The 27,737-nt window shown below is 33.3% G+C and overlaps 1 protein-coding gene across 5 annotated transcripts in view; it reads right to left on the bottom strand.

The window, feature by feature from the left end:
• The window catches only part of LOC106868645 (transcription factor 12), a 148,137-nt gene that overhangs the window by 104,918 nt on the left and 15,482 nt on the right, over nucleotides 1-27,737 (bottom strand). For all 5 annotated transcript variants that reach the window (XM_014914010.2, XM_014914011.2, XM_014914008.2 and 2 more), the window contains exon 3: nucleotides 24,472-24,550. In XM_014914010.2, coding sequence (XP_014769496.1) covers nucleotides 24,472-24,550 — 79 coding nt within the window. The remainder of the gene's footprint in view (nucleotides 1-24,471; nucleotides 24,551-27,737) is intronic.

Here is a 27,737-nt window from a genome sequence, read left to right on the forward strand (position 1 = left end):
TATATATATATATATATATATATATATATATATATATATTTGGTGTGCAATAGTATTACTGGTTCAGATTTATAGTAAATCAATCACTTGTTCACTGCTTTCCTTACAGCAAAAAAAATGATATGGAATCGTCTGCACAACTCAAAGAGGAACAAATGTGATGCAGATTATTAAAAAGTACCAGATTTTCCCATATTTATACCATTTGCCAATATGCATTCACACATACACATGTTGTGTGTCCCATATGAAGACAGGTACACTGTATCTCTATGCATCATAGGAGGTAACTAAAACGGTTAGCAATAGAAAGGACATCCAGCCACAAAACAAGTCTCAAAATATCCTTTCTAGCTAATGGCAACTTAGAACTGATGGTGAAGCTGGCACTAGGACAATTTGCTGTTAGTCAATTCATCATCAGAACAATTTGTTGTTAGTATCCATGGTTTATAGTTTGCAATGTTTGCTTTGGTTTCAGTTTAAATTGCAGTTATGGAAAAGACATTTGTTTCATAACTCAGTGAAATGTGTAGGTGTCAAACCATTGCTGTAAGTGGTTCTTGGGTCTGGTTTAGTAACATGCAAAGTAAATAAATAGAAGGTGAGTCCAGAGATATAGCAGAGATAACAATTATAACCCATTTATAAAACATCATTTGATTTTGTTAAAAAAAAAATACATTGATCACAACAGATCCAAGTAAGTGCCAAACTGCAAAAATTTATCCTGAGAGAAGAAGGTAGCCAAAAGAGAGAAATACTGAGATATGAACGAGAATATTAGAAATGTGATAGACATTTACGATTCTGAACATAAAATCTCTTGAAAGCAATTGCTCACTACCTGAAATGTCTTGATATTTAAAATTTTTTTTTTGTTTTGTTGTGTGTGTGTTTGTGTGAATGTTCCTTGATAAATTTTGGCTAAATAAATTTTGGCTTTAATTATTTTACTTCATATGTTAATATAGAAGTGGCATTGCGTTTTTCTACAGGCATTTCTTGCATTGATATATGTCCAGTGAAACAGAGGAGAAGGAAATAAAGAAAACGTAAAAGTAATTTATCTCAATACATTAGGTTTCGTTTTCTTTTCGACATACCATTCCAATTTTTGTTATTCCCCATATTTCAATACCATACTAAACTGAAAGAGAAATTTTGCATACTTTTTACCAGTTCAATACATTTTTAAGTACTGTTCAATAGCCTCAGGGTATTCTAACTTGAAGGGTGATGACAAATTCACCTGGGAATGATTTGACCATATATATATATATATATATATATATATATATATATATGCACACATATACACACATGCGTATATATATATATATATATATATATATATATATACATACATTATGTATATATACATGTGTGTGTGTGTGTATACACACCAATACAGGAATTGCTAATCCAAAAGCCTGGCAAATCCTCTCTTTCTCTTGTCACTCATATCATGTTCACCACAAAACCCACACTAACCATAGTTAAAGCCTCATTCAGTTGATTCCATAGTATACCATTATTCTTTAATAGATAAGATAGTGAAGAATATAATGTGTGTGTGTGTGTGTGTGTGTGTGTGTGTGTGTAAGCTGATACTTATTTCATTATTATTATGTGCATACATTTCCTAGATCAGCAAGATATGCACATTTTCCTTAGTATGTTGCCTGAAGTAATATCCAGGCTTGGTTTCTTGAAAGTTTAATGGGAATAAAACATAATGATTCATTGAAATATATTCATCTTGATGTTCATCGGTTAGGTGCCTGCATTTCCCACAACCAAATAATCTTGTATGAATGTAAAGGAATTTGCATAATTCAGATTTCTGCATTTCAAATTGCCATCGCTGAACATGGCTTTAAGTTTTTCAGTCATTCTTTATTTCAACTGATGGTTGATTAATAACTTGCGTTAGATACTTCTCCAATGAATACTATACACACCAAGCCTGTTTTTATATTTATCACATAACTTATATTTGTGAAGAGAGTTTGAAATAGTCATGCTGAAAAATAATTTCATCTGTTCTTTTCGTTGCGTTCTTTCTGGTTGATTTATTCAACTGATTAAAAGTATCCAAGTAAGAAAAGAAAAATATATTGATTTTGTAAATCACATTTTAAAACATTTTCAAATTATTGATTATTTGGTACATACGAAAAAAAATTTCTTAAGAGGGAACGTTCGTATCAGGAACATGTAACTCTAAGCCAGATTTAGATAGAATTTCATCGGTATTTTTTTTTTTAGCCTCCGCCTTTTAGTCAATTTATCTGTACCTAATTTATACTTGCATACATTTACACTATTTTTTTTATCCTTGATTAAAGATTTCAAAAATGGTTAGGTGTGGCTGCATGGTAAGAAGCTGGCTTCCCAATCACATGATTCTGGGTTCAGTCCCATTGCGTGGCACCTTGGGCAAGTGTCTTCTACTATAGCCTCGGGGCAACCAAAGCCTTGTGAGTGGATTTGGTAGATGGAAACTGAAAGAAGCCCGCCGTATATATATATATGTATGTATGTATGTTTGTGTGTCTGTATTTGCCCCCGACGCTCTCACTTGACATCTAATGTTGGTATGTTTACGTCGCCATAACTTAGCGGTTCAGCAAGAGACCGATAGAATAAGTATTAGGCTCACGAAGAATAAGTCCTGGGGTTGATTTGTTCGACTAAAGGCAGTGTTCCAGCATGGCCACAGTCAAAATGACTGAAACAAGTAAAAGAATAACTCTTTGCCCAACCAAAGCGTTTTCGTAAATTTGTCCTAGACAACCAACCTTGTCTGACTTTTTAGTTAGGTCTTGTTTCATACGTTCTGAATAATATAAAGGTTTGCTTTCGTAAGACCCAAGTTATTCTGGTGGTTGAAAAAAAACTAGGAATGTTTATCATATATGATGTATGGATGCTAGGGAAATATGTCCTGTCTATAACGTGTAACACAAAGGACAGGCAAAGATTTATACAATTGTGTTTCCCATCGATTACATTAACTCAAAGCTCTTTATAACAAGTCCTGAGTAACTGAAAATACTAAATCTCTGTTCTGACTACTAACTAAACCTCCTGACTTTCCACAAGAAAGATTAAACAACAAACTGAATAGAAAATATTCCAGGTGCAAGACAGCGTCTTACACTAGCAATTACAAAACATCATTGTTCCAAATCAGACATATGTAGCAACTAGAGGTGGCTAAAGATGTTAGTTGTTCCTAAAAAATTCATTAATTACTTGTGTATTACGACCTGACTGAGCAGTTCAACAACAAAAGAACCCCATCAACTGTTATTTGAAATAGCTGGTTAATTATCATCTCATCAATTAGTATTGTTTTGACTGTTAACCACCCCTTTTCTTCTGTTCTTGTTTACAGCCAACTATTTTCTAATGTATTATACATATCTTTAGTATATTTGATTGAGTTTAAGAAGTTTCATTACACTTGTAAAGTTTACTTGTATTATATATATATATATATATATATATATATATATATATATATGATTACATGCAAGTGTATGCACATCTCAGGATTGGCATGATTATTGATGTGAGAGTGGGGGATAGACAGACAGACAGAGCCAGTCAGACGAGAGAAACAGAAGTCATGAGACAGGGGAGAAAAAGCCTGCTAGGGAAGACTGGTGTCGACATCTATACATCAACCTCTGGCCACAAACACAGAATTTATGTGTATGAGTGTGCATTCAAAATGATATGTTGATACAAAACAGATACATTATGATCTCACACATATATAAATATATATTCACAAAAACACGTAGTTACATTCAGACAAACTTTCATATATATACATATACAAACAAACATACATATTTCAAGGAGACAGTCTTTCTGTGCTACTGTTTATTTTGGCACTAAATCCACTGTTATTTCTTTTATAAAAATCAAGTAGTTATATGCTAGGCAAGCGACACTAATGTAACCCATAATTTTTCTGTAGATGTTGTAAATATTTATATTAGAAATATTTACATCAAAGGTCTTTCAATTTACCCTGCTCCACACGAGTGCTAAAAATACATAGGTATCAACAAAGATATATCATATAAAAGTCATGTGAACATTAGAGAACATTATATCAGACTTTAAAAAATATGTCTGTCGGAGCCTTCCCCTCACAAAACAATATTCCACAAAGCATGACATGAATCAGCACAACACTGTGCATGTCCAAGAGTCCTATAACTACCTGAAAATACGACCTTTGGAAATGTGCTATGCGTGAGAAGACCCGGCAAGCCAAGTGAGACCGTTGCCAGTGCCCCTGGACTGGCTCTTGTGCGGGTGGCACATAAAAGACACCATTTTGAGTGTGGCCGTTGCCAGTACTACCTGACTGGCCTTCGTGCAGATGACACGTAAAAGCACCCACTACACTCTCTGAGTGGTTGGCGTTAGGAAGGGCATCCAGCTGTAGAAACTCTGCCAAATTAGATTGGAGCCTGGTGTTGCCATCCGGTTTCACCAGTCCTCAGTCAAATCGTCCAACCCATGCAAGCATGGAAAGCGGACGTTAAACGATGATGATGATGATGATGATGATGATGTGCAAAGGGTAAAAGGGAGTTCGTTTTGATCCTACCTGACTTGAAATTCATGCACACCTGGATATGCTGTTTCATGAAGAGGGGGGGGTGCATATTTCTGTTTGTGATGTTTGTATGTCCATATTTATTACTAATTGCATTAACTTATTACACTTGACACTTTTTTTTTTATATGCATCTGCTTTTTAGTTAGCATTGTGTGATTAAAGAACAACCACACATGCACAACATTATTTTAAAGTACAAATGGCAACATACAAAAAAGAAAAATGTCTTCAGAAATACTGCCAATTTTCACAATAAGTCACTATAAATATATTGTTTGTTATTTTTTTTTCCCCAAATAAACGCATGCACTATATACTCGTTGTTCACTTCAGTTTTATTATTGTTCTTATCTTGGTGTCCTTTGTCTTAAATCTTTCGTCACACCAGTTCAGCGACTCCCCATCCCACGTGTCACCTCCTGTCCTGTTCAATCCATTCTCATAAACATAAGAGACTAAACACTTTGAACAAACCCATTTTTAGGTACTTTCTGCTTAATCAATACAGAACTGAGCTTTTGACTTTGAAAGTTTTCAACAGGATGTTAGAGAGTTAAGCAAAAATGTTAACACAGTGCATTAATGTAGATTCATTTTATTTAAATATCCCATACATTTATAGTAACAACAGTAAGTTTAAAAAGCTTGACAACAAAACGGCCATAAAATTTTTTTTTATGTATTCAATCTAACAATAAAAAAACTTAACAGTTATCCTCATTTCAATAAGCAATATTTACCTATCAGTTTAGCCATCTCAAAATAATGTTTACAAATGTATGACAATACACACACACATATATATACAGACGTGTGTATGTGCAAGTGTATATACACACACACACGCACACACACACACACACACACACAACTGGTGGTTAAAGAACCCTGATAAGTCACATCTGTTACCAAGAGAGGTGTGACAATACAATGTGCATTAGAGCATGCTGAAATGAAGCAATTCTTTTATGCTTAGAAGACCCACCTAGCACCCACACAAACTTCTTTCTCTTTCTCCCCTCTGCACACAAACACATGAACACACACACATTTATGTACTTGCTAATATAATGTATATACATATATAAACATAGACATAGATAGCTGAGTGATTAAGAAGACACTGTTGGCTGGTATCTTCTACTATAGCTGCAGCTTGACCAATGCCTTGCAAGAAAAATTTGGTGTGGAGAAAGCTTATTTGTTCCCCTCGTCCCCATACAAGCATGCTAATTGTAAACGAAAGTCACCATCATACAAGCAGCTTCACTTGCTTGCAACTCACCATGAAAGCATGTCAAGGTTATTGATGTTCAAGGAACAAAGGAACATATAACTTACTTGAAAACAGGTGACAGTTGGTGACAAGAAAAGCAACTGGGTAAAGAAAAATTTGTCTCAATAAAGCTTCCCTTTACCCATGGGGACATAGAAAAGTGGATAGTAAAATCACGATGTGTGTTCCAGGCACTTCTGAGAAATACAGGTACACCCATAAATTAAGAGATAGTGTTGTGGATCAGGAATAGTCCATTCGCTTGCAAAATTTTCAAATTCATTAAAAGCTTTATGGTGGCCATCACAACAACAAATATGTAAATAGTAGGGGACATAATGATCAGAATAGTTAAAATATCATATGAAAATATTCTACATAAAAGAAAACAACTTCCAATGTCAGTATTGACAACATTATATTTATAAATACACAAACACAAACACACACACACAACACACACAATTTAATGTACACAGTATATAGTTATGAGCTACTAATAGTTTCATACATTGGAGATATTTTCTAGGCAGGTTTTAATAACATGCTTAGTATCTCCAAGTAATCTTCAGGCTCTGAGCACATGGCCTATACAAGTTACAAATTAGGACAATAGAACATTGATTTGTAACTTGTATAGGTCATGTGCTCAGAGACTGAAGATCACTTTGAGGTACTAGGCATGTTATTAAAACCTACCTGGAAAATATTTCCAATGTATGAAACTATTAGTAGCTCATAACTATACACTGTGTACATTAAATAATATTCATCTCTCATCAGATGGAGTACTTTCTTTGTTGGTGTTACCCTAGCAGAAAAGTAAACTCTGTGTGTGTGTGTGTGTGTGTGCACACGCGCACATACATGCCATCATCATTTAACATCCCTTTTTCCATGCTTCAGATCAACTAACATTATCTGACAGAAAATAAAGCCCCCAAATTCTAGTGAAAATAGGTTCGATGAAAATATATTTATCATTATCATCGTCGTTTGACATCTGCTTTCCATGCTAGCATGGGCGCACACACACACACACACAAAATGATTTTAGTTTCTGTATATTTTAGTGACAAGTGAAAGAATAAACTAAAAAAACATATGCCTTAAATCAAATTTAAAAAGCTAAAGTCTTTCTACATGCTGTATTTAACCAAGCCCTCTTTATTAACAAGTAGTTTTATCACAATCCAATGACAGAATTTGACAAAGTTACAAAAATTATTTTGTTATCATAAAGATACATGTACAGATTAGAATTTTCGAAAGTACAATCAGTTAAGACAGTAAAATATAAAAAAAGAAAATTAAACACTAGTGAAAAACATGTAAGATATGATAACCAAGACAGATATATGACAAAATTGTATTTAGAACAAAGTGAGATTACAAAAAATATTACTTTTTTATGAAGAACTAAGCAATCTAATAATATAACTAACTGGCAGTGTGTCTCCATCACTCTCACTGTTTGTCCACCCTCAAAGGGAGATCATGCTGAGTTTGATCTCTTTTGGCTACTTTATACCACCTAAAGCGTTACTTGCTTGATGGGAAATGTCATGAATATATTTATGAGAAATTTAATTGTATTTTAATTTAATAAATATTTTTGTTTTAAAAATTAATATTCAACATTTTGTGTAAACATTATGAAATTTGAATAAATAAAATTATAGCCATCACTCTTGTGTAACATTATCACCTAATATTACTCACAGTGGCAAAAGTATGTTCTTAATAATACCAGTCATACAAAGAGTAACACTTGTGGTTATACTTGGGATCAAATAAGTGGACATATAAGAAGTATATCTGGTTTGTAATGGTTTCAAATGAAATTTATGTGATAAACCTGAAATAAACTGGTTCAATTTAACTTTTAACAACATCCTGTTGAAAATTTTCCCAGTCCTGTAATAACTGAACAGAAAATATCCAAAAATAGTTTTGTTTATCTAATGTTATTGTTTAATATCCGCTTTCTATGCTGGTATGGGTTAGTCAGTTTGAAGGGAGCCGGCCAGGTAGAAGATTATCCTAACAACAAGCACCCCTTAGAGTGGACAAAGTGCTTTTTATGTGGCACCAGCACAGGTGAGGTCAGTTTGGCATGGTTTTTACAGCTGGATGCCCTTCCAAATGCCAACCATTTCCCTTTTTTTTAATGTAAGCAGTCATTTGTGCAAAAATAATGCACATGTGTCGGTGTTAATTACATGATATCTAAAGAAGATGGTGAAAAGAAAGATGTTAGTATTAAATGCAATAGTAAAAAAAAAAAAAAAAGAACACGAACACACAAACATCACAAACAAAAAATTTCTTCCAGCTCTTTGCAGCTTATTCATTATGGAATTTACAGGTAAGTTTTAACTCCCATAAGAAACAACATTCATGTATGCATGTATTTCAACACATGTAGGGCCAAAGTTGTCTGCTGCCTTTTGTTCTATACAGATTACTCTGCTGGGTGGTCATATGATCAAAACTCAATGAAAAAAAGTTGAAAAAAATATTTCACATTTGATCTTGTTAGTATTTTGGGACCAACAATATTTGCAAAACGTTTACTATTTAGCCATTCTTCTGGTAATATTTCTTTCAAGTCACTTGATGAAACTTTGGAAAGTCAGACATTGAGTGTTCATGGAAAAAAAGAGATTCCGAAGCTTTATCTGCCACTGATTCCTCAATTAAATCATTGAATAAGTCGTAAGTTGTCACTCAAAGAATGATTAGTGGCTATTCTTGAGAGAAAATTTCAGTTAAAAACACAAACACTAAAACAAAAATCTCAAAGATTCAGCAACACATGGATCAATGTTTAATGAACATAGCAGAATATAAATAAACAACAGAGGAAGGGATTTAAGTTTCCTTCTTTCAATGAGAGACTGTAACTTCTTTTAACCCTTTTGCATTTAAACCAGCCATATCTGGCCCAGATATTTTACTTATTTCATGTTCGAATTGACCAGATTCAGCCACTTATACTGACCCTACACTGCCATTCTAAAAACAAACAATCACATCGTTGAAATTTCAACATTATAAGATAATGTGTGATTCAAAACAACGTGAATGAATACGCATTACATTTGACAGAGTAAACTGAATGCTTGGTTCAGTTTGTGTGGTTTCACATGGTATAGAACTGATGGATAGGATATAGTGCAGTGCAGATTTGTCATAGAGACTGTTAAGATCTAATATATAATACGTAAAGAGGAAATTATTTTAAATGATCTACTAACAGTAAGATTATACCTCAGTAACACTATATATTAAACAATTTGTAATGTTTTTCTTGCATTAACTTGAAGTTATTTTGAACAAGTGTCAAAGTAAGATATATTTCTTAAAATTATAGGCCAGCTACAAGATACTTAGTTTGTACAGCTATTGACTAGAAAAAATTTAATACAATGTCATCTGATCGTTAACAAAAGGTTATTTGCATTATCATAAATTGTTTTAGGAAAGCATTTTCTTTAGCTTAAATTACAGGTAAGTTTAGATATCATAATTATAGCCAAGACAACAAAAATCAGAATGAATGTGGTACAAACCAAAATGTTAGAAGAAACATCCAAAACCCAGCAACAGAATGAAGGGACAAAAGCAATAGTACAAAGACAATGTTAACTATATGGACTTCACAAATGAAATGATACAAGACGGAAACACATGAAAATGTTTCTTGCGACCCATTCAACATATCTAGTGGGTGAGACAAAAAGAAAGATATCTTGGTACTAATAGATAACCTATATCAACTGCATACAACTACTAAAATCAAACAAATTTCAAATCCAGAAATTTAGGACAGATTTCAGAGAGGAGGTTGGAATTCTTGCTGCAACTTATAAATAAATGTTTCCAGATTTATCTGCACTGTATTAACCTTTTTTCTTAACATCTTGCTGGAAAAGCCTTAACCCTTCAGTATTCAAATTATGCTGTCAAATGCAATGCTTATTTATTCATGTTGCTTTGAATTAATCCTGCATTATCTTGTAGCTCTGAGATTTTGATGAGGTTACAGTTAATATTTAGAATGATATTGTAGGGTTAGTGTGAGAGGCCAGATCTGACCAGTTTGAGCACAGAACAAGAAGAATATTTTGGCCAGATATGGCCCGTTTAAATGCCAAAGGGTTAAAAATGGACTTCTTTATTCAATTTATAATGTATTTACTTGTGGTCAGATTCTAAAAATGACAGTAAGATAAAAACTGCAAAAATTCAGCAATAATAATAGCAAATATGGCAGAATGTAAATAAATGAAAGGAGGAATTAAAGTTTTTTCTTTAACTTCTTTAAAGATATAAATAAGATTGGTGTGATTCAGGAAGTCACAGATAGTATAGGGCTGACAAATATACACTCTCAGACGGATTCATGTAGTACAGAATGTTAAGAGTTAAATAAAGAAAACTAAGTTTGTGATTAACTGCTACTAAATATATGGAAATGAAAAGTTTAAGTATAAAATCTATCATTACTCGTACATTTTGTTAGGATAATAAATCACTAACAAGAGGAAAATTAATATTTTTGCACATACAAATAGGTAATTGGTATGTATGTTTGTTCACAAATGAATATTGTTGAGTCACAAGAGGTGATGTTACTGTCACTTCTCTTGTCATGATATCATCCACTACCTTTATGCCTTAGAAGACGCATGGAATAAGTAATCCTTTACTTGAAAATCAGGCAAGGGTGTATGACAGGAAGGGCATCCAGCTGTAAAAACAATGCCCTGATAATATATTCATCTAATTTACACTAGCATAGAAAACAGATTAAGAAATATATATATCATCATCTTAACATCTATTTTTCTGTGCTCAAATGGATGAGAGGGAATTTGCTGAAAATTTTCTACAATCATTTGATGCCCTTCTTGTCAGAGAAGACTGAAAACAAAGGGCACGGCTTGCATGAAGGTGACATTCACTTACAACTCACACACAATGTCAAGCCAAAAAGACAGTAACACACACAAGGCGGTGAGCTGGCAGAAACGTTAGCGCGCCGGGTGAAATGCTTAGCGTCTGCCATTACGTTCTGAGTTCAAATTCCGCTGAGCTCGACTTTGCCTTTCATCCTTTCAGAGGCAATAAATAAAGTACCAGTTACGCACTGGGGTCGATGTAATTGACTTAATCCCTTTGTCTGTCCTTGTTTGTCCCCTTTATGTTTAGCCCCTTGTGGGCAATAAAGAAATATATATATACACACACCTATATAAAATAGATGCAGCTAATGTAGAAGATATTGCTCTCCAAATGGCATGTATCAAGCCTAAATGGAAGGTAAGGCATTGTTTGTATACATGAGCTTCGAAGAAGAAAATACAAGAAAAGCCATAAAAGCACGGAAATAGGAGGAGTTTAAATATTATGGTGATTGGTTATGCTTATGCGTCGTTTTGGTGTCAAAATTTACAGCGTATTGGTTAATAAAAATTCATTTCAGAAAAATATGTTCAATTGTTAGTGGAGGTACCAAGTTTACTACTTCAAAATTTTTATAATTGCCATATTTTCAATAAAAAGTGTTGTTAATGGGCTTTAAATATATATATATATATATATATATATATATATATATATATATATATATATATATATATATATGGATTAGGTAGTGTATGAGAAGAAATGAAAATTCATTGATATGGATCAGTAAGTATATAGGTTAGGAGTACAGGAAACTCTGTGTGTCTGTACGCGTACACACCATTTGGTGATTTGATACAGAACTTAGTGAATAAGTGTATGAAGGTGACATAACCTTCCTCAAGTCCACTTGTCCTTAGTAATGACAATTAAGCTATTGTTTATCACAAATATTTTTGTGGAACTAATGTGAGGGGATGATTTAAGTAGGCTGAGGAGTATCTTTCTACAGTATAAAAGTGTTTTAATTTTTAATTTCCTCTCCACAAGGTGGATAATTTCATGTGGCAGATATAAATTATTTAAACTTACACCATGCAGAAATTCAAAAGCTAAAATGTGTATATTAATTTCGTTTACATGCAGTGGATAATGGATGTGGTAAAGGGAGGGGGGTGGGTGGAGATATTTAGATGTGATGACAGTGTTAGTAGAACTATAGTGCTTCAAGTTAGTTCTCATTTCCAACTTGTATAAGAAGCAAGAGGTGACTGAGTAAGGACTCATTCAACAGGAGTTGGGTTGTCAACATCAACAGACTTAACAGCTGCAGGAGCAAAGTAGGAACGAAGACTGAATATCTACCTGGAGTTGTTTACTTTGCTGGTGCTACTTCTGAATATCAGTTTCTGGTGACAAGTCAATATACAAAAGGACATGTAAACAGAAAGTTTGGTTTACTTCAGCAATGGTTTATCATTTTCATCATCCTCACTACCTTTACTGTCACCAGTAAGAGCTTCTTCTGCTCTATCTCCTTCAGTTAATATCTGATATCCAGATTCTGATAGCATCTTCTGTAACATGTTTCTCTTGCCCCTCTAAAATCCACAACAAAAATCACTTGCCTTGAATTCTTCAAAATTGTATTCTACCTCAACATTTATAATCCCCACAAGCACTGATTAGACTGGTAATCTTCAGTGTCCTCCACGAAACTGCTAAACTGAATATTGCTGACTTGAGGTTTTAGTTTTTTCTTTTTCTTTTTATTATTTTCTTATTGTCCTAGTGTCTCTTCTATCACAGTGAGAACTTCATTCATATATCATTTGTAGTCTACAATTATACATCAATCTATTGATGGAACTGTGGCAGTAACATTGAGTGTTAAGAAAATACAACTTATTTTCTCATCATTACTGACAAGATGGTGACTGAGTCAGTAGGTGCATTGTCAAGAATTAACACTGCCTTCATCTCTCAGCAGAGAATTTGAAGACATCTTACTGGGATTTATGCATTTCAAGAATGAAATGTGAGGAAAACCAGTTGTTAAAAATAAGCAAGATTTCACCACAATGCACTCGTACATCATATCTTTCAAAACTCACAGATATGACTTTCCAGCCATCACTAATTTTAAAAGATACATACTGTTTGTGTTTATATGCTTGAAATCAATGCACACATGCTCTTTTCTTGATCTGGTGACAGTCAAAGAATTCTGCGCATATCCTCATGACATGGAAATGAAAGCTCAGTTCACGGAATGTTGGTACCCCATGTTCCCCGAAACTTCAAGATCCAGTGATTGGCATACAAAGTCATGATATTTATTTGGGGGAATGAGACTAGCATCATTCTCCCTGATTTGCTGAAACATGGCTGCACCATGAACAGCAAGTGGTACACTGATATGCTAAAAAGATGTAGAGAAACCATTAACAAGGAAAGGATCTACAATCACTATTTCAATGCACAATCACATCTCCGGCAACAAATCAAGCAATTAGCAAACTGGACAGGTCAGTGACACCCCATCAAGCACACAGCTTGGATGTGGTGCCTCAAACTTTCACTTGTGCTAATCAAGAACAATATTTCAGAACAATGATTTGATAACAGATAAAACGAAGGAAGCTGTAGAGAAATAGGTCAAACAGCATACACTAAATTTTTTTCAAAGGGAATTGGAAGGTTGGGTTCAGCGGAGGTAAATGCATTGCTTCTGAGGGAGACTATGCTGAGTAGGACCTTTGTAAAGAGATCTAACGCATGCAATGTGAACAACCCATACCAGTTAATAAAAGAAAACTATGCACACTTTTGCATTACTTTTATAACAATCTTTGTATACATAGATACACCATACACATATATAAGCACAAACACACACACACACACATATATATATATATATATGCACACATATATATTACACACAATTACACACATACGTAAATGTTAAAATAATGTTATTTCAAGGCAGATTTAAGAAATAGTGAGCATTTACTCTCTATACTGAGGGTAGAGTCAAGTTTATTGTGAAGATCAAGTTTCACATATCAGCTCGTTCAACCTTTACACATAAATGTATGAGTGCACACGTGTGTGTGTGCCTCCTTTTGACATTGAGAGATAGCTGTCAAAATGTGTCACTGTCATACATGTGGTGTCATTTGTTTGGATCTTCCATTGAGACATGTTCAGTCAGAGGTTGTGTTGATCATCTTGAAAAGTGTAGGGGAAATATTAACTTGCTTGGAAGCAGGCAGGAGTTGGCATCCAGCCATAGGAAATTTGTCTCAATGAATTTCATCTGACCCATGCAAATATGAACAGAAATATATATACAGACACCACACATACAGACTAAAAAATATATATATATATATAGATATATAACAACGCACATAGAGAGAGATGGGTATCAGCATTTAATGTCCATGTTCCTTGTTGGCATGGGCTAGATGGTTTAAGAGGATCAGACAGCTCCAAGGACTGGATTAAGCTCAAGTGTCTGTTTTGGCATGGGTTCTATGACTAGATGCTCTCCCTGGTGCCAACCACTTTACAACATATAGTGGGTGCGTGTTTTTACTTTCTTTTTGTGACACTAGCACTAATGGAGTCACCATGCAAATTGCAAGACTAAGATCCCCTTCAACTGAGTGAATTCTATTTCATATCTTCAGAGCAGGTGACTGAGGTAACAGGCTAGTCAGTTCATCACTCAGCAAAGTTCTGACCTTTAAACACAATGCATTATGACTCATTTATCAAAGATGATAGAAAGGGAAGTCACTTTAGTTTCATGCTAAGATGGAAGCCACATGTTATATGTTGATACACACACACATTCAGCATTATAAAATTATCAACAAATATTTCTTAATCAGTGATGAATAGACAATATAATCAGTCAATCTATTGTGGTTAAGGCACAAAAAAAAAGGAAGACAGAAAATAATAAAGCAAACCTATAATAAAAGCATCCCAAACATGACCAGCATGTCTTCATTTTTGTTTTTTTCTTCTTTTAAGTGTAATGCATTTGGTACGTTATTTAACGTTTTCTGTTTGTTAAAGAGAGTAGAGTGTGATGTGAAGGAAATTTGGCAGCTAGCTAGATCGAGTGAGTGAAGCAACCATGAAGAGGCTCCCTTGCTGGCTTATGGCATAATTAGATAAAAACCTTCTTCCATACAGATTTGATAGCACAGAATTGAAATACTCATATTGCATTGCAGACCTGTCAAACCCATGGCAATATAAGAAAAGACTAAACTGATGATCATCATCAGATCATGAATATCTAAATAATGGTGGCCAAGCCAACTAGTTGGAAAAAAAGTAAAATATATTTAGTTCCTTTTCTTTGACTAGATGTTATGGATGCTTGCAGGTACAGTCAATTAATTAAACATTTATATATGTTTTTTTTTTTGTTTGTTTAAAATTAAGAGACATTAAAGTTCAGCTCAGTGAGATTTCATGTGAAAACAGATATGAAACAAAATACTCTATTGTATTTTATTCAGCACTCTTATTATAATTAATGTAATTTGTATGTTTAAACGTTTTATATTTTACAGTTGGTCATCAAAACAGGGTTCATAAAAGTTGAATTTTCAAATCAAAATTTAAAAATATTTTCTAGTGCTAAAATATTTTTATACTTCAACAGAACAAATAAAATAGATGACACTATGAAAAACAAACTACCAATAAGTTAAATACAATACTAACAAACTGATAATTAAAAGTATTTCAAAATAAAAGCAACACAACAACTATAACAGAATCTTCCTGTACTTGACTAGAGATCTTGTAGAATTCAGTTCTATATATAACCTAACCATTATCTTTTGATCTTAGAGGATAAACTGAACTTTTTTTTTAAAGTATTAAAATCACATAGGAGTTATTAAATTCAGCATCCTACAACCAGTCCAGTAAGCAGTTGCATGTGTGTGTCTTTGTGCTTTCATACTTTAACACTGATATTTCACAGCTGGAAGTACTTCCCAGTAGTAACCACTTTAGTGTAAAATGAGATGGTATTTTTATTACTATATAAGAATATTTAGAAAAACTCAGAATCTCTTTTTTTGTTTGCTTTCTTTCTTTTGTATCTCTTCAGACCTATATAGAAGTGTACAAATATACTTTCATAAAAAGTTGGTCCCCCCACTCTTCTTTTTTAACAGAACACTAGCCTAACTTCCCTTTCAGAACTACTTCTCCAAATATATCATATCAATGTAATACACTAATTTCACTTTAAAATGTGCCAATTGATTCAAGAAGTCCCTTTCCATCACAGACAATCGAGTAGACTAGCAAAGCATAAACATGAACTTCGTGTATTGTAATTAATTCAATTAAGCAAATAACTGGTAAAAATCAGAATTCACTCTCCTATCTATATATATATATATATATATATATACATGTGCATGTACACAGAGGAGGAGCATCTGCTGTGACTACAGAGACCCACATGTGAATGACAGCCCAGACCACCATTCCTATCCTTGCAGGGGTTTTTTCCCCATTCATTTTGCTTTTCTTCATCAGTGAGCCTCAGCCTCTTCTCTTGTCTTTTTAAACCCTTGCCTAGTTCCAATCTCCAGTGGGGACAATCATCAGCAATGTCCTCCCTCTTTTCAACTTTCGTGTACAGAAACTTAATATTTCTCTTGCAGACATCTATGAAATAAATGATGATGGAATTATCCACCCATTGTCCTCTTGCTGGAAACCAGTTTACCATACAGCAAGTCTTGGAATCCTCCCATTTGACATCCAATGCATGTAGCCCAGAGAGTTGGAGCATCGTTGCTGAAGAAGGACGAGGAGGCTGGGTATCTTGCACAACACAGGATCTGTCTCATTTATATATACATAACTTCTACAAAATGCTGTCCAATCTCAGATTCATGTCAACTATTTATCAACTTCTTTGCTAAATATATCACCATAATCATTTTTACCTGTTAGCATTTAAACAAGCCGTATCAGTCCAAAATATTCTACATGTTTTATGTTCAAACCAGCCAGATACAGCCTCTCACACCTACCCAACAGTGTCCTTCTAAATATAAGCAATCACATCATGACAATCTCAAAGCCAAACATTATGGGTAAATAAGCATTACATTTGACAGAAGAATCTGAATGCTAAAGGGTTAAGTACCATTTCCCACACTAGCAATATATGGAGAAGTCTCCACTCTAGAGTAACTTATTAGATGCCTCAATGCTACTTCATCTCATCAGTAAATTAAACATTCTCAAAATTGGTCTAATATTTCTTCCACAGTAATCTTTGATATAACATAACCACGTGTACCTTTTAGTGCTAACTTTTAGTATTTTGCCACTCATCATATCTATAGAATGCCTCTGGTATTGAGCCTTTCTCCCAACATACCTTTAATCCCTATTTTGCACAATTAGTGAATCATACTAAATGCATTTCTTGGAACACTTAAAACATGTAGTCTGTATCAAAGAACCAGATGCAGTTTCAGATGAATTGGTATGAAAAATGTTGAATGATCAAGTATCACTAACAACAACAACACTGGATTTTCATTTTTCCATTGTGGCATGTTTGCAATAGAGAACCTTCAAAAGATCTTGACCCTTATAATTCAAAGCATCAGAATGTCCTCTATTACCTTGTACTGATGCACTTGAAGGGGTTTGTTTTGCATAATGTTTACAGCCTGTTCCTCCACAGCAGCAGAAGTTAGATTATACAATATCCAATTCTTTTAGAAAATTTAAAGTTTAAATTGAAAACAAAACTAAAATAGTATCATTCAATCTGTTTTGCAGGGTGAAGCAATTTGTATTATAGAGTGAGAATACAAACTAATGTATTAAATGTAGATGTTAACAAGTAACAATTTGATGTAATGAAGGCAATAAAAGAGGTTAAATAGAGAAGCTGGCAAGCAAAAATGATTGCAAGAGACCAGAATACAATTAGTTAAATAATGGATTAAGACTAACATACATAAGAAATTAGTAGTGTTCAGGCTACCAACACACACACACATATCCATCTTATTCAACTAATGAAAACTACCTCAATGAAGTTGATATGTACAGTAGCCATGGTGTGTAAAACTAGTATAACTTTTTTTATGGCACTCTGTCGCTTACGACGACGAGGGTTCCAGTTGATCCAATCAACGGAACAGCCTGCTCGTGAAATTAACATGCAAGTGGCTGAGCACTCCACAGACACGTGTACCCTTAATGTAGTTCTCGGGGATATTCAGCATGACACAGAGTGTGACAAGGCTGGCCCTTTGAATTACAGGCACAACAGGAACAGGAAGTTAGAGTGAGAGAAAGTTGTGGTGAAAGAGTACAGCAGGGTTCGCCACCATCCCCTGCCGGAGCCAGGTGGAGCTTTTAGGTGTTTTCACTCAATAAACACTCAAAACGCCCGGTCTGGGAATCGAAACCGCGATCCTATGAATGCGAGTTCGCTGCCCTAATCATTGGGACATTGCGCCTCCACTCTAGTATAACTATTTAATCTTTATTTTCATCATTAAGAGCAATAGGCCATTAATAAGAAGGATCCTTCCAAGCATATCTCAAACAGTCTGAAGTAATGGAACCCAAAAAAGTAAAGCAATAAATAGTTGTATATAATCTAAAAGAGGCCACACAAACGGCTAGGTTCTGTATTAAATGGTTATGATAGCTCAAAAAGAGACTTAACATTTAATATAATCACAACATTTATTACAGACATTTTCATGAGAAAATTGAAGATTTCATCAGACTAATAATAAACTGATGATAGAATCTGAAAGCACTTAATGAGGGGTAATAAAGTACAGAAGTGTTATGACTAGCTAATAAGCTATATGAGTGGAATAATGACTATACCTTGTGTCAACTTCACTGAATGTTGCAACTTCAGTACAGAAAGTAATTAGCTTATTTAAAACTGAAGTCAGAATTTTTATGACAAGTAAATTAACAAGAGGAACAGGGACACATGTGAATGCAGTTTTATTCATGAAAATACACTTAATTATGAAAATACAAGGGGCTTCCTATATGCAGTAGAATGCTACAAAAATGTCTCACATTCAGCATTTATCATGAATTCTTGTATATCTTCCTGTTACCAATTTTAATACCATGTTCATTTCATAAGAACTAGAACCAACATGCTATCTTAAACATAGCATTTTGATAGTGAGACAAGTTTTAATATATACAGATTATAAGCGAGATGAGCTTGGAGAATCTTTAGAACAGTTAAAATGAATCTAAAACCTTGGCAAAGCAACATTTTAAACGCAAATATATGAAATACACATATAAGTTGAGCAATATTTGAGAGACAGCAAAATAATCCTTCCCTTTCTACAATAAGCACAAGGCCTGAAATTTTGGTGAGCAGAGCTAGATGAACAGGCTGACCCCAGTTGTTCAAATGGTACTTATTTCACTGGCCCCAAAAGAATGAAATGCAAAGTCAGCTTTCCACCTTTGAGAGAGAAAGAGAGAAAGAAGTATTCCATCCACCACTATCCTGTCTTTTTCTTATGTGCAGGAAACCTTGATCTACATTATATAATGTATCATTTCCTAAGGCAATAAGGTATGCATTGATAAACAGATTTGTCAGCTACTTTTAGCAGATCGAGAATGATTTTGATCAAAGATCTGATCACTAAAACAACAAGAAACTATTAGAAGCACTGAACATTAATCTAGTAGACACATACATGCACATAAAAAAAAAAATGGCATGCAAATAAACATAGACATGTACTAACAGCTTTCTTTTATTCCTAAATCCCCATGTGTGTTTGTTTTCAGGATTAATAAATCAAGGCAAATATCTATAAAGCACTTGGTAATGTATGGTGTTATCATCAATTAAAAATGTGATTTTCTCCATTCCTGTTTTTGTTTTTATATATACATATGTACATACATACACACATACACATGTTATATATATATTGTGAAGGCAAATGGCTTAGTGGTTAGGGTGTTGCACTCACGAATGTGAGATCAAAGGTTCAACTCCTAGACCAAGCATTGCGTTGTGTTCTTGAGCAAGGCACTTCATTTCACATTGCTCTTTGATCATTTCGTCATCTGACATGTGGCACACAGTGCACCTGTACAGGTAATGTCGATTTGACGGAGGGAGTGAGCTTATGTATACAGAAACATTGTTCACTATAAACAAATCATCTGTGTGGCTGCTCGGCAAGAAACTACCAAACCCTCATACATACATTGGCATATTATGTGTGCATGTTCTTTCTTCATGAGTATTCTATTGCTCATCTATCAATTAGTATAGCATGGTGTAGAGTGATTGACAATATATAAAGTTGATAATTAAGTGTAGTAATTAGGTGATACAATTTTTATTGTTTCATCAAAATTACATTCTTCCAGTACAATGTTCTTGTTTATGTATATTTGTTATGTAATATATCAAACCCTTCAATAATGTTAGGTTTATATGCAAAATGTTCACAGACAGCTAAAGAGGGTGCACAGTTGCTGATAAAATCCCAATTCTTCACTTTACAAGCTTTCTCCAGGAATAAATTAACTCATATTTCAAGGCATTACTGTATGTTCAGCTGTTCTTCGTTGTACATACAGACAAGTTGTTTACAGCTCTCAATATGTACAGCATTGGTTAGAAAAGTCTAAAGATATTCTGTAGTACAGTATAGCAATATAACAAAACGCTTTTAACACAACAGTATATATATATCATCATCATCATCATCATCATCGTTTAACGTCCGCTTTCCATGCTAGCATGGGTTGGACGATTTGACTGAGGACTGGTGAAACCGGATGGCAACACCAGGCTCCAATCTAAATTTGGCAGAGTTTCTACAGCTGGATGCCCTTCCTAACGCCAACCACTCATATGCTCGAGTGTGTGTGTCTGTATGCTTGTAAAGCATGTACACATACAATGGTAACAACAAATAAGATTCAATGAGATCAATAGCAGCTAGGCTGCTATCTCAGAGTGGATATGCCAATCTGTGTACAAACTTAAGGTAAAAAAAAAAAAAAGCGACCTCTGCATATGAATTATATTGTTAATTACGGTACTGATATCAAATTTTGATCACTAATAAAATAGTGTACTGTCCAACACGTAGGTTGAACTTTCACTGCTTTCTGACAGAGACTCACTTTGTTATTGCTATTCCTAATATTTCATAGTTTGGCATCATTCTGAAGTCAAATGAATCTCTCTCTATAGTTTTCAATTCTCTAAGTCTATTGCAAGAAATAATTAATTCCTATCGTTGCCTTTCATCCGCTATTAAACTGGGAAAAATCATCAAAGTAAAAATGACATATTTGGCTGGTTTTCAGAGAATGTTAGCAAATCTGGCAACAAGACCTCCCTATAATCCAAGATGAAACTCTTTACTTTGGTCACAGGGTTTCTCATTGATATGTATAAATGTATCCCTGTATGTATACTGCATTTCTTTATGTATGAACAAAAAGAAGCTAGCATACAAATTGTAATTTCTTTGTCATCTTATATTTCCACCATCTAATATTAGCTCGCCCAGCAACATAAATGCTATTTATATGCACACTACATATTTGATGTGCTGAATATAAAACACTTTTAACACAAGTAAAATCATCATACTTTTTGATTGGGATAATCATAAAATAATAATTCAAAACCTCATAGATATTGAAATAATTAGTTGAGTGAAAATGCAGCACAAGAAAAAATAAAAAGTTTCAAAATTGACTTAAGACTCACAAACAACACTGATTACATTTCATTAGTGGCTCTTGATCTAAACTAACACTGCATAAAAGTAATTAGTTTTTTTCTAAAGCATATTTATTCCAAGCACTTTCTAAGGTGGATACAAGTCTCAAATGGGTTTAAAAAATGAATTATGTCCCATTCTAATAATAATGCTAAACACCTTATAAAAAATGTAGAAGAAACCTTAAACAATAAATGATACAAGATGCTATCTTTGACAACAAAAACAAACCAACCAAACAAAATAAAAGAAAGATCACATTGTTGCACCTGCTAAATCAATAATGACTTAAAAACTCTATTAAAATCACACATCCTAAATGTTTTGACAAATTCTGTATTTTTGTAGCTTAGAAGCCAAATATTAAGATTTCACATGGTAACAAAGCCAATTTTGACAATTTCACTAGTAAGACCTTTAGAGAATTGTTAATTTTTAAAAAATCAAAATCCTGTTGAGGCCAATTTTGGTTGATGAAAATAAGTACCAGTACTTTACTGAGATAACTAAAGTGGAGAGAAACTAACTAGAAACTGCAATAGTGATCTTGTGCATTCTTAGTAAGCAGACATTTTATAATGCCAAAGACAGCATTTTTCATTCAAAGCTGAAGTAAAATATCCAAACATAGAAAACAAAAAAAATATAAGAGATTAGATAAAAACCAAAGCATATGTAAGTAGAAAGTGTAGTACCATTAAGCAAACCAAGACTGATGATAAAGACATTTGAAACAGTACAACTATAGTTATGAAAAAAGTCTTTATTGATAACAACTAATTTATCCTTTTATAATAAGACAGGCCATATTTTACATCTGTAAACATTTGTAGGTGACAATATAAGAGTATGATTGAAAATGTCTAAGTACAATCCAATGTGAGCATGAAGGAGAGGTTGTGATGATAGGAACTGTGAATAAAAACAAGAATAAAAAGGATAAAAACTTGCTTCTGAATTGAAACAGGAGTATATGGGATAAGCAAATAGGAAATTGTGTAACCTGAGCCACCAAGGAGAGCTGAGTCAGCGAAAAGCAGGGGACAATCAGTGGAAATATATTTTGTAGAGCTGTCAAACATCTTACAAAGAGATATATTCATGTTTCTTAGAAATACATCTTCAAAGAAGCTAACCAAAATCTTTTTAACATCAATGGCCAGCATTTGAAATAGAGAATTAATGAAAAATAAAAGACAGACAGAAGAACTGCATGAAGACAAACTGGTTTATGATGTTGATCAGTGTATTAAATACTCTTTTCTACTTTAGGCACAAGGCCCGAAATTTTTGGAGAGGAGGCCAGTCAATTAGATTGACCCCAGTATGCAACTGGTACTTAATTTATCGGCCCCTGAAAGGATGAAAGGCAAAGTCAACCTCGGTGGAATTTGAACTCAGAACTTAAAGACAGACGAAATACCGCTAAGCATTTTGCCCGGCGTGCTAACATTTCGGCCAACTCACCACCTTATCAGTGCATTAAATACTATCACAATAACCAGTTCCCGACAAATCTTAAAACTAAACACTATTTTTATGTTAAGTCATTTTCAATTATTGCCGTACTCTATTAGTAAAAACTGGTGGAATCATCATATGGCAGTGATTGACTGTTGTCAAATCAATCACTACTCTAAATGGTCCTAATTACAGCTCAAATTAGAAACTGTAACAACTCAATACAGCTTCATCTCATCTCTTTTCTAAAACTGAACCAGATGTAATATCCCAATTATATATTTTGAAATAGCTTGTAGAAGTACATGTTATCTATCAAAAGTAGTTAGAAAACTGTTACCACAAACTGTGCCAGAAAATCAAGTCAAAAATTTCTGACCAGGATAACTTAATTTGCAATAAATCACAATAAAATGACATGTACAACTGCCCACAAAATTGCAGCTCAGTTCAAGACTCCCTAATGTTGAAAATATTATTAGTTAAATATCAAAAATTAATCAGTGTAAAGTAATGCCAATATATGAGGCATGAAATGAAACTGAACTTTTCCTTGATGTCTAGAAGTCAGAGTTCATCTCTCTCTCTCTCTCAACTATTTAGAAACTGCTATAGGAAAAAGTGAAATGAAATTACTCAACCACGAATCAAATCTGCATTGTAAATTCAGATAGTACTCACACGAATATTATAAAAAGTTTGTACTCATTTTTGATCATCTAAATTCTATTGGACAATTAATCTCATCCAACCCTATTTTCTAAAATCTATAAATTATAAACAAAACCAAAGGGTATGACTTTTATATCAAAAATCTAGTTTTTAAGTGTGATGGTGTTGTAAATATGGCACTCTTACTATCCAATCTAGGACTCTCCAAAGCTATGTATTAAAATTCAAATTTCCATTTCAATAAATAATGAATTATTTCACTCACAAGATTTTTTTTTTTTTTATTAAACTTGTAATCCAAAAGCTACTTTTAGCTACTAAATTAAAAGAAATTGAAATCAAAATAGCTTCCAGCAAAAAAAGATAAAACATTTTAATGCTCAATTTGAAATTATACACATAGGCAATGAAAGCAGTTGATGTTACACAAAATAAAATTAAATAAAATTAAAATTAACAAAACAAAATCTAAAAAGTAATGATAAATCTATTCCAGAAACCAGTTTTTAATATTTTTTTCAATAATCTAATTTAATATACATTGAAAATATGAAACCTTTTGCACATAGAAACAAACTGCGTATGCAGAAAATTCTACTTCAGTGTGATGAAAACAGAGGTGATAGTTCAGTGCATTAATGTAAAATAATAATAAGTGTTCAACTTACTGCACTAAAATCAAGTAAATCACTAAGTTCTTTATCTGTAGCAATATTCATTCTGTCACCAAGAGTAAACTGTCCAGGTCTGTGTTTAAAAAAAAAACAAAAAAAAACAACAAATGAACAAATTATATTATAACATGTATTCAGAACTGCAAAGCAAATTCTAGAAAAACAAAATCTTTATCATAGCAACAATATCAGCTTTCCTTATGTTCACAGCAACAAAGATAGGACTTCTCTACAATATGTTGATTTCTAAATAAATACATAGAGCAGATTTTAAATGCAAATTTAATCCTTTAGCATTTAAAACAGGCCATATCCGGCCCAAATATTCTACCTCTTTCATGTTCAAACCAGTCAGATCTGACTTCTCATACCTACCCTATACTGTTATTCTAAAAATAAACAATCACATTATCAAAATATTGAAGGTATGAGATAGCATGTGATTACTTCAAGACAATGTAAATAAATAAGCATTATATTTGATAGAGTAATCCGAATGCAAAAGGGTTGAGTAAATGAGGCAATATATAATTACTACAAGAATCATAGATGAAACATGACACATACTCAAAGTGTGGTCATGTATCTTGTATTTAGTTGTATCCACAAGAGTTTGGATCTACACCAAATAGAATCTTCTCTGACGACTCATAAGGTCACCATGATAAAACAATTTCATAAATAAATAAACACTGCAGTGCCTCTTCTTGATCTAACCATATACACCTGTATAATATTTTAGTTTCATTTAATATCCAGTTAATTCATTATTATTATTATTATTATTATTATTATTATTACTATTTTGTAAACTATAACCACTTTACTACCAAACAATTCTTAGTTGAAACTAGGTTTCAATTTTATCAAAAGCAGTAAAAATGAAATTATTATCTTACTAGTCAGTTACCAAAGAAATGCTTCGACCGGGATATTGTAGGTGTATAACAGGTACAGGAGCTCCACATTTATTAAAATGCAATAAATTTGAAGAGATTGACACCTCTACAAGCTAGGGATAACTACTCCTACTCATACTCAAGAAATAGTAAATTACTATGTGATATACAAATTACAGCAGAAAATCTCCCTTGTTCATTACCCTTTTCTATTATATGCACAAGGCCTGAAATTTGGGGGGAAGAGGGCTAGTTGATTAAATTGACTCCAGTGCTCAACTGGTACTTATTTCATTGACCCCCAAAAGGATGAAAGGCAAAAATCAACTTGGTGGATTTGAATTCAGAATGGAAAGCTGGAAGAAATGCCATTAAGTATTTTGTTTGGCAAAGTAATGATTCTGCCAGCTTCCCACCTTCCCCTGTTCGTTATCAAAAGTAATTCTGAAAGCTTTCTTACATAGGCACAAGGCCCAGTACTTGAGTGGTTCTTTTATTTTATCAAACCCAGAAGGATGAAAGACAAAGATAACCTAGGTAGGATTTGAAAGAGCAGAGAGTGTAGAGACCCAGAATCAATACTGCAAGACCCTTTGTTTCCCTCTAACAATTTTACCCATCCATCATACACTGTGATAAAATTATTTCCTTATACCACAAACAATATTTAAGTTTTCAGCTATCTATCAGGCTGTATACTTTCCATACAGCTTTTCTTTCGTCCACTGTATTCCGTAATAATATAGATATGACAGTGATGCTTTTTAAAAGAAAATAAAATCTATTTAAAATTAGAAATCAATGTCTGAGATTTAAATACTCCTAATGTACTTTTATTTCATCATAAGGTATGAATAAACACAACTGAGCATTCAGCTAAAAACAAAAAAAGAAAGTAAAAGAAAAAAACAAACACAATTATGAAAATTGTTAAGACATCTAAAATAGTAATGGACACAAGCAGATATTTTAGCATGGTTATATACTACCTTTTACACAAAGTTATCTTAATCTACATTATTTTATGCCATTGAAATCCACACAATTTGCAACATATACCTGTGAAATTACTCAAAGTAGTTAAGCAGACAATTTTGAATTAAACCAAAATCATTTTTTTGATGTCATAGATATGTCCTGTAGTTAAAAGTAAATATCTTTTTTTTTAATTTGGAGTATTTTGTAAAGTAATGTAACTACCCAACATGCAAAATGATTATTTTAAAATTAATTTGACGATTGCTTTGGAGGAGGGAGAGAGGGAATATATTGTTCTTCAGTTATCTAAAATAACATTCAAGCATCATAATTTGAGCCCTCAAAGTTTGAAGAACCCGACTCAACATGGTAGTTTTACCACTGTGTGCTTGTTAACTAAGAGCTATGAACGCTTTAAAATTCAAAATTAACTCTTTTGATATTAGTCAGGTCTATGAAGCAAAATTTCAACATGTTCATATTTAAATTAAAACCAATGATAATTTTAGCAAGAACCTTTGCTTCGAAGTTGCATTTCAAAGACCAGTTTTTAATGTATCAATTCATGAGAAAAGAAATTTACTGAACCCTTACAAATTTACTCCTTTATTACTTTCAAAATTAACAGAAATACATTCACAGTATTTCAATAAAATGATGGTCACAAAAGTGTTATATATATATATATATATATATATATATATATATATGTATATATAGCAGCACCCATGATATCTAATTCATAAACTATTCATTTCTCAGAGACAACATAAGGACCAACTGACAATCTACCATTTGCTGTCTCAAGGAACAATCCTTTATTTACAGGGAAAAAAAATAACAAATAATTCTGCAAAAGAAAATTTTTTAAAAAATTAATTCTGTAAAATAATGATGATGATAATGTCCATTACATATCCATGAGCAATTAGCAAAGTTTTAGTAACTTGAAAAGCTTTGCAGCTAATTACTATTTTGTTTTGACACGTAAAAGGCATCCACTATGGTCTTAAAGTGGTTGGCATTAGGAAGGGCATCCAGCCATAGAAACCAAGCCAAATCAGACTGGAGCCTGGTACAGCTTGCCAGTCTATCAGTTCCAGTCAAACTGTCTAACCCATGCCAGTGTGGAAAATGGATGTTAAATGATTATGATAATGATGATGTTTTATTGCTTGTTCTGAAGAGATAGTACCCATGTCACTATTTTGGGGTCTTTGAAACTGGCTGCAGGAAAGATAGAAGGGAGGAAAGTATTCATCCGCACATTGGAAACCTGGACTTAAATGTTTGCAACAGAACTGCTCCTCTGCTGAAAGTACCTCAGGATCAGATGATAGTGTTAAACTGGGTCAAGTCCACAATACAAAAAGGCTCGGGGGG

This window comes from Octopus bimaculoides, chromosome 18 (genome assembly GCF_001194135.2).
Source record: "Octopus bimaculoides isolate UCB-OBI-ISO-001 chromosome 18, ASM119413v2, whole genome shotgun sequence".
NCBI classification, from domain to species: domain Eukaryota; kingdom Metazoa; phylum Mollusca; class Cephalopoda; order Octopoda; family Octopodidae; genus Octopus; species Octopus bimaculoides.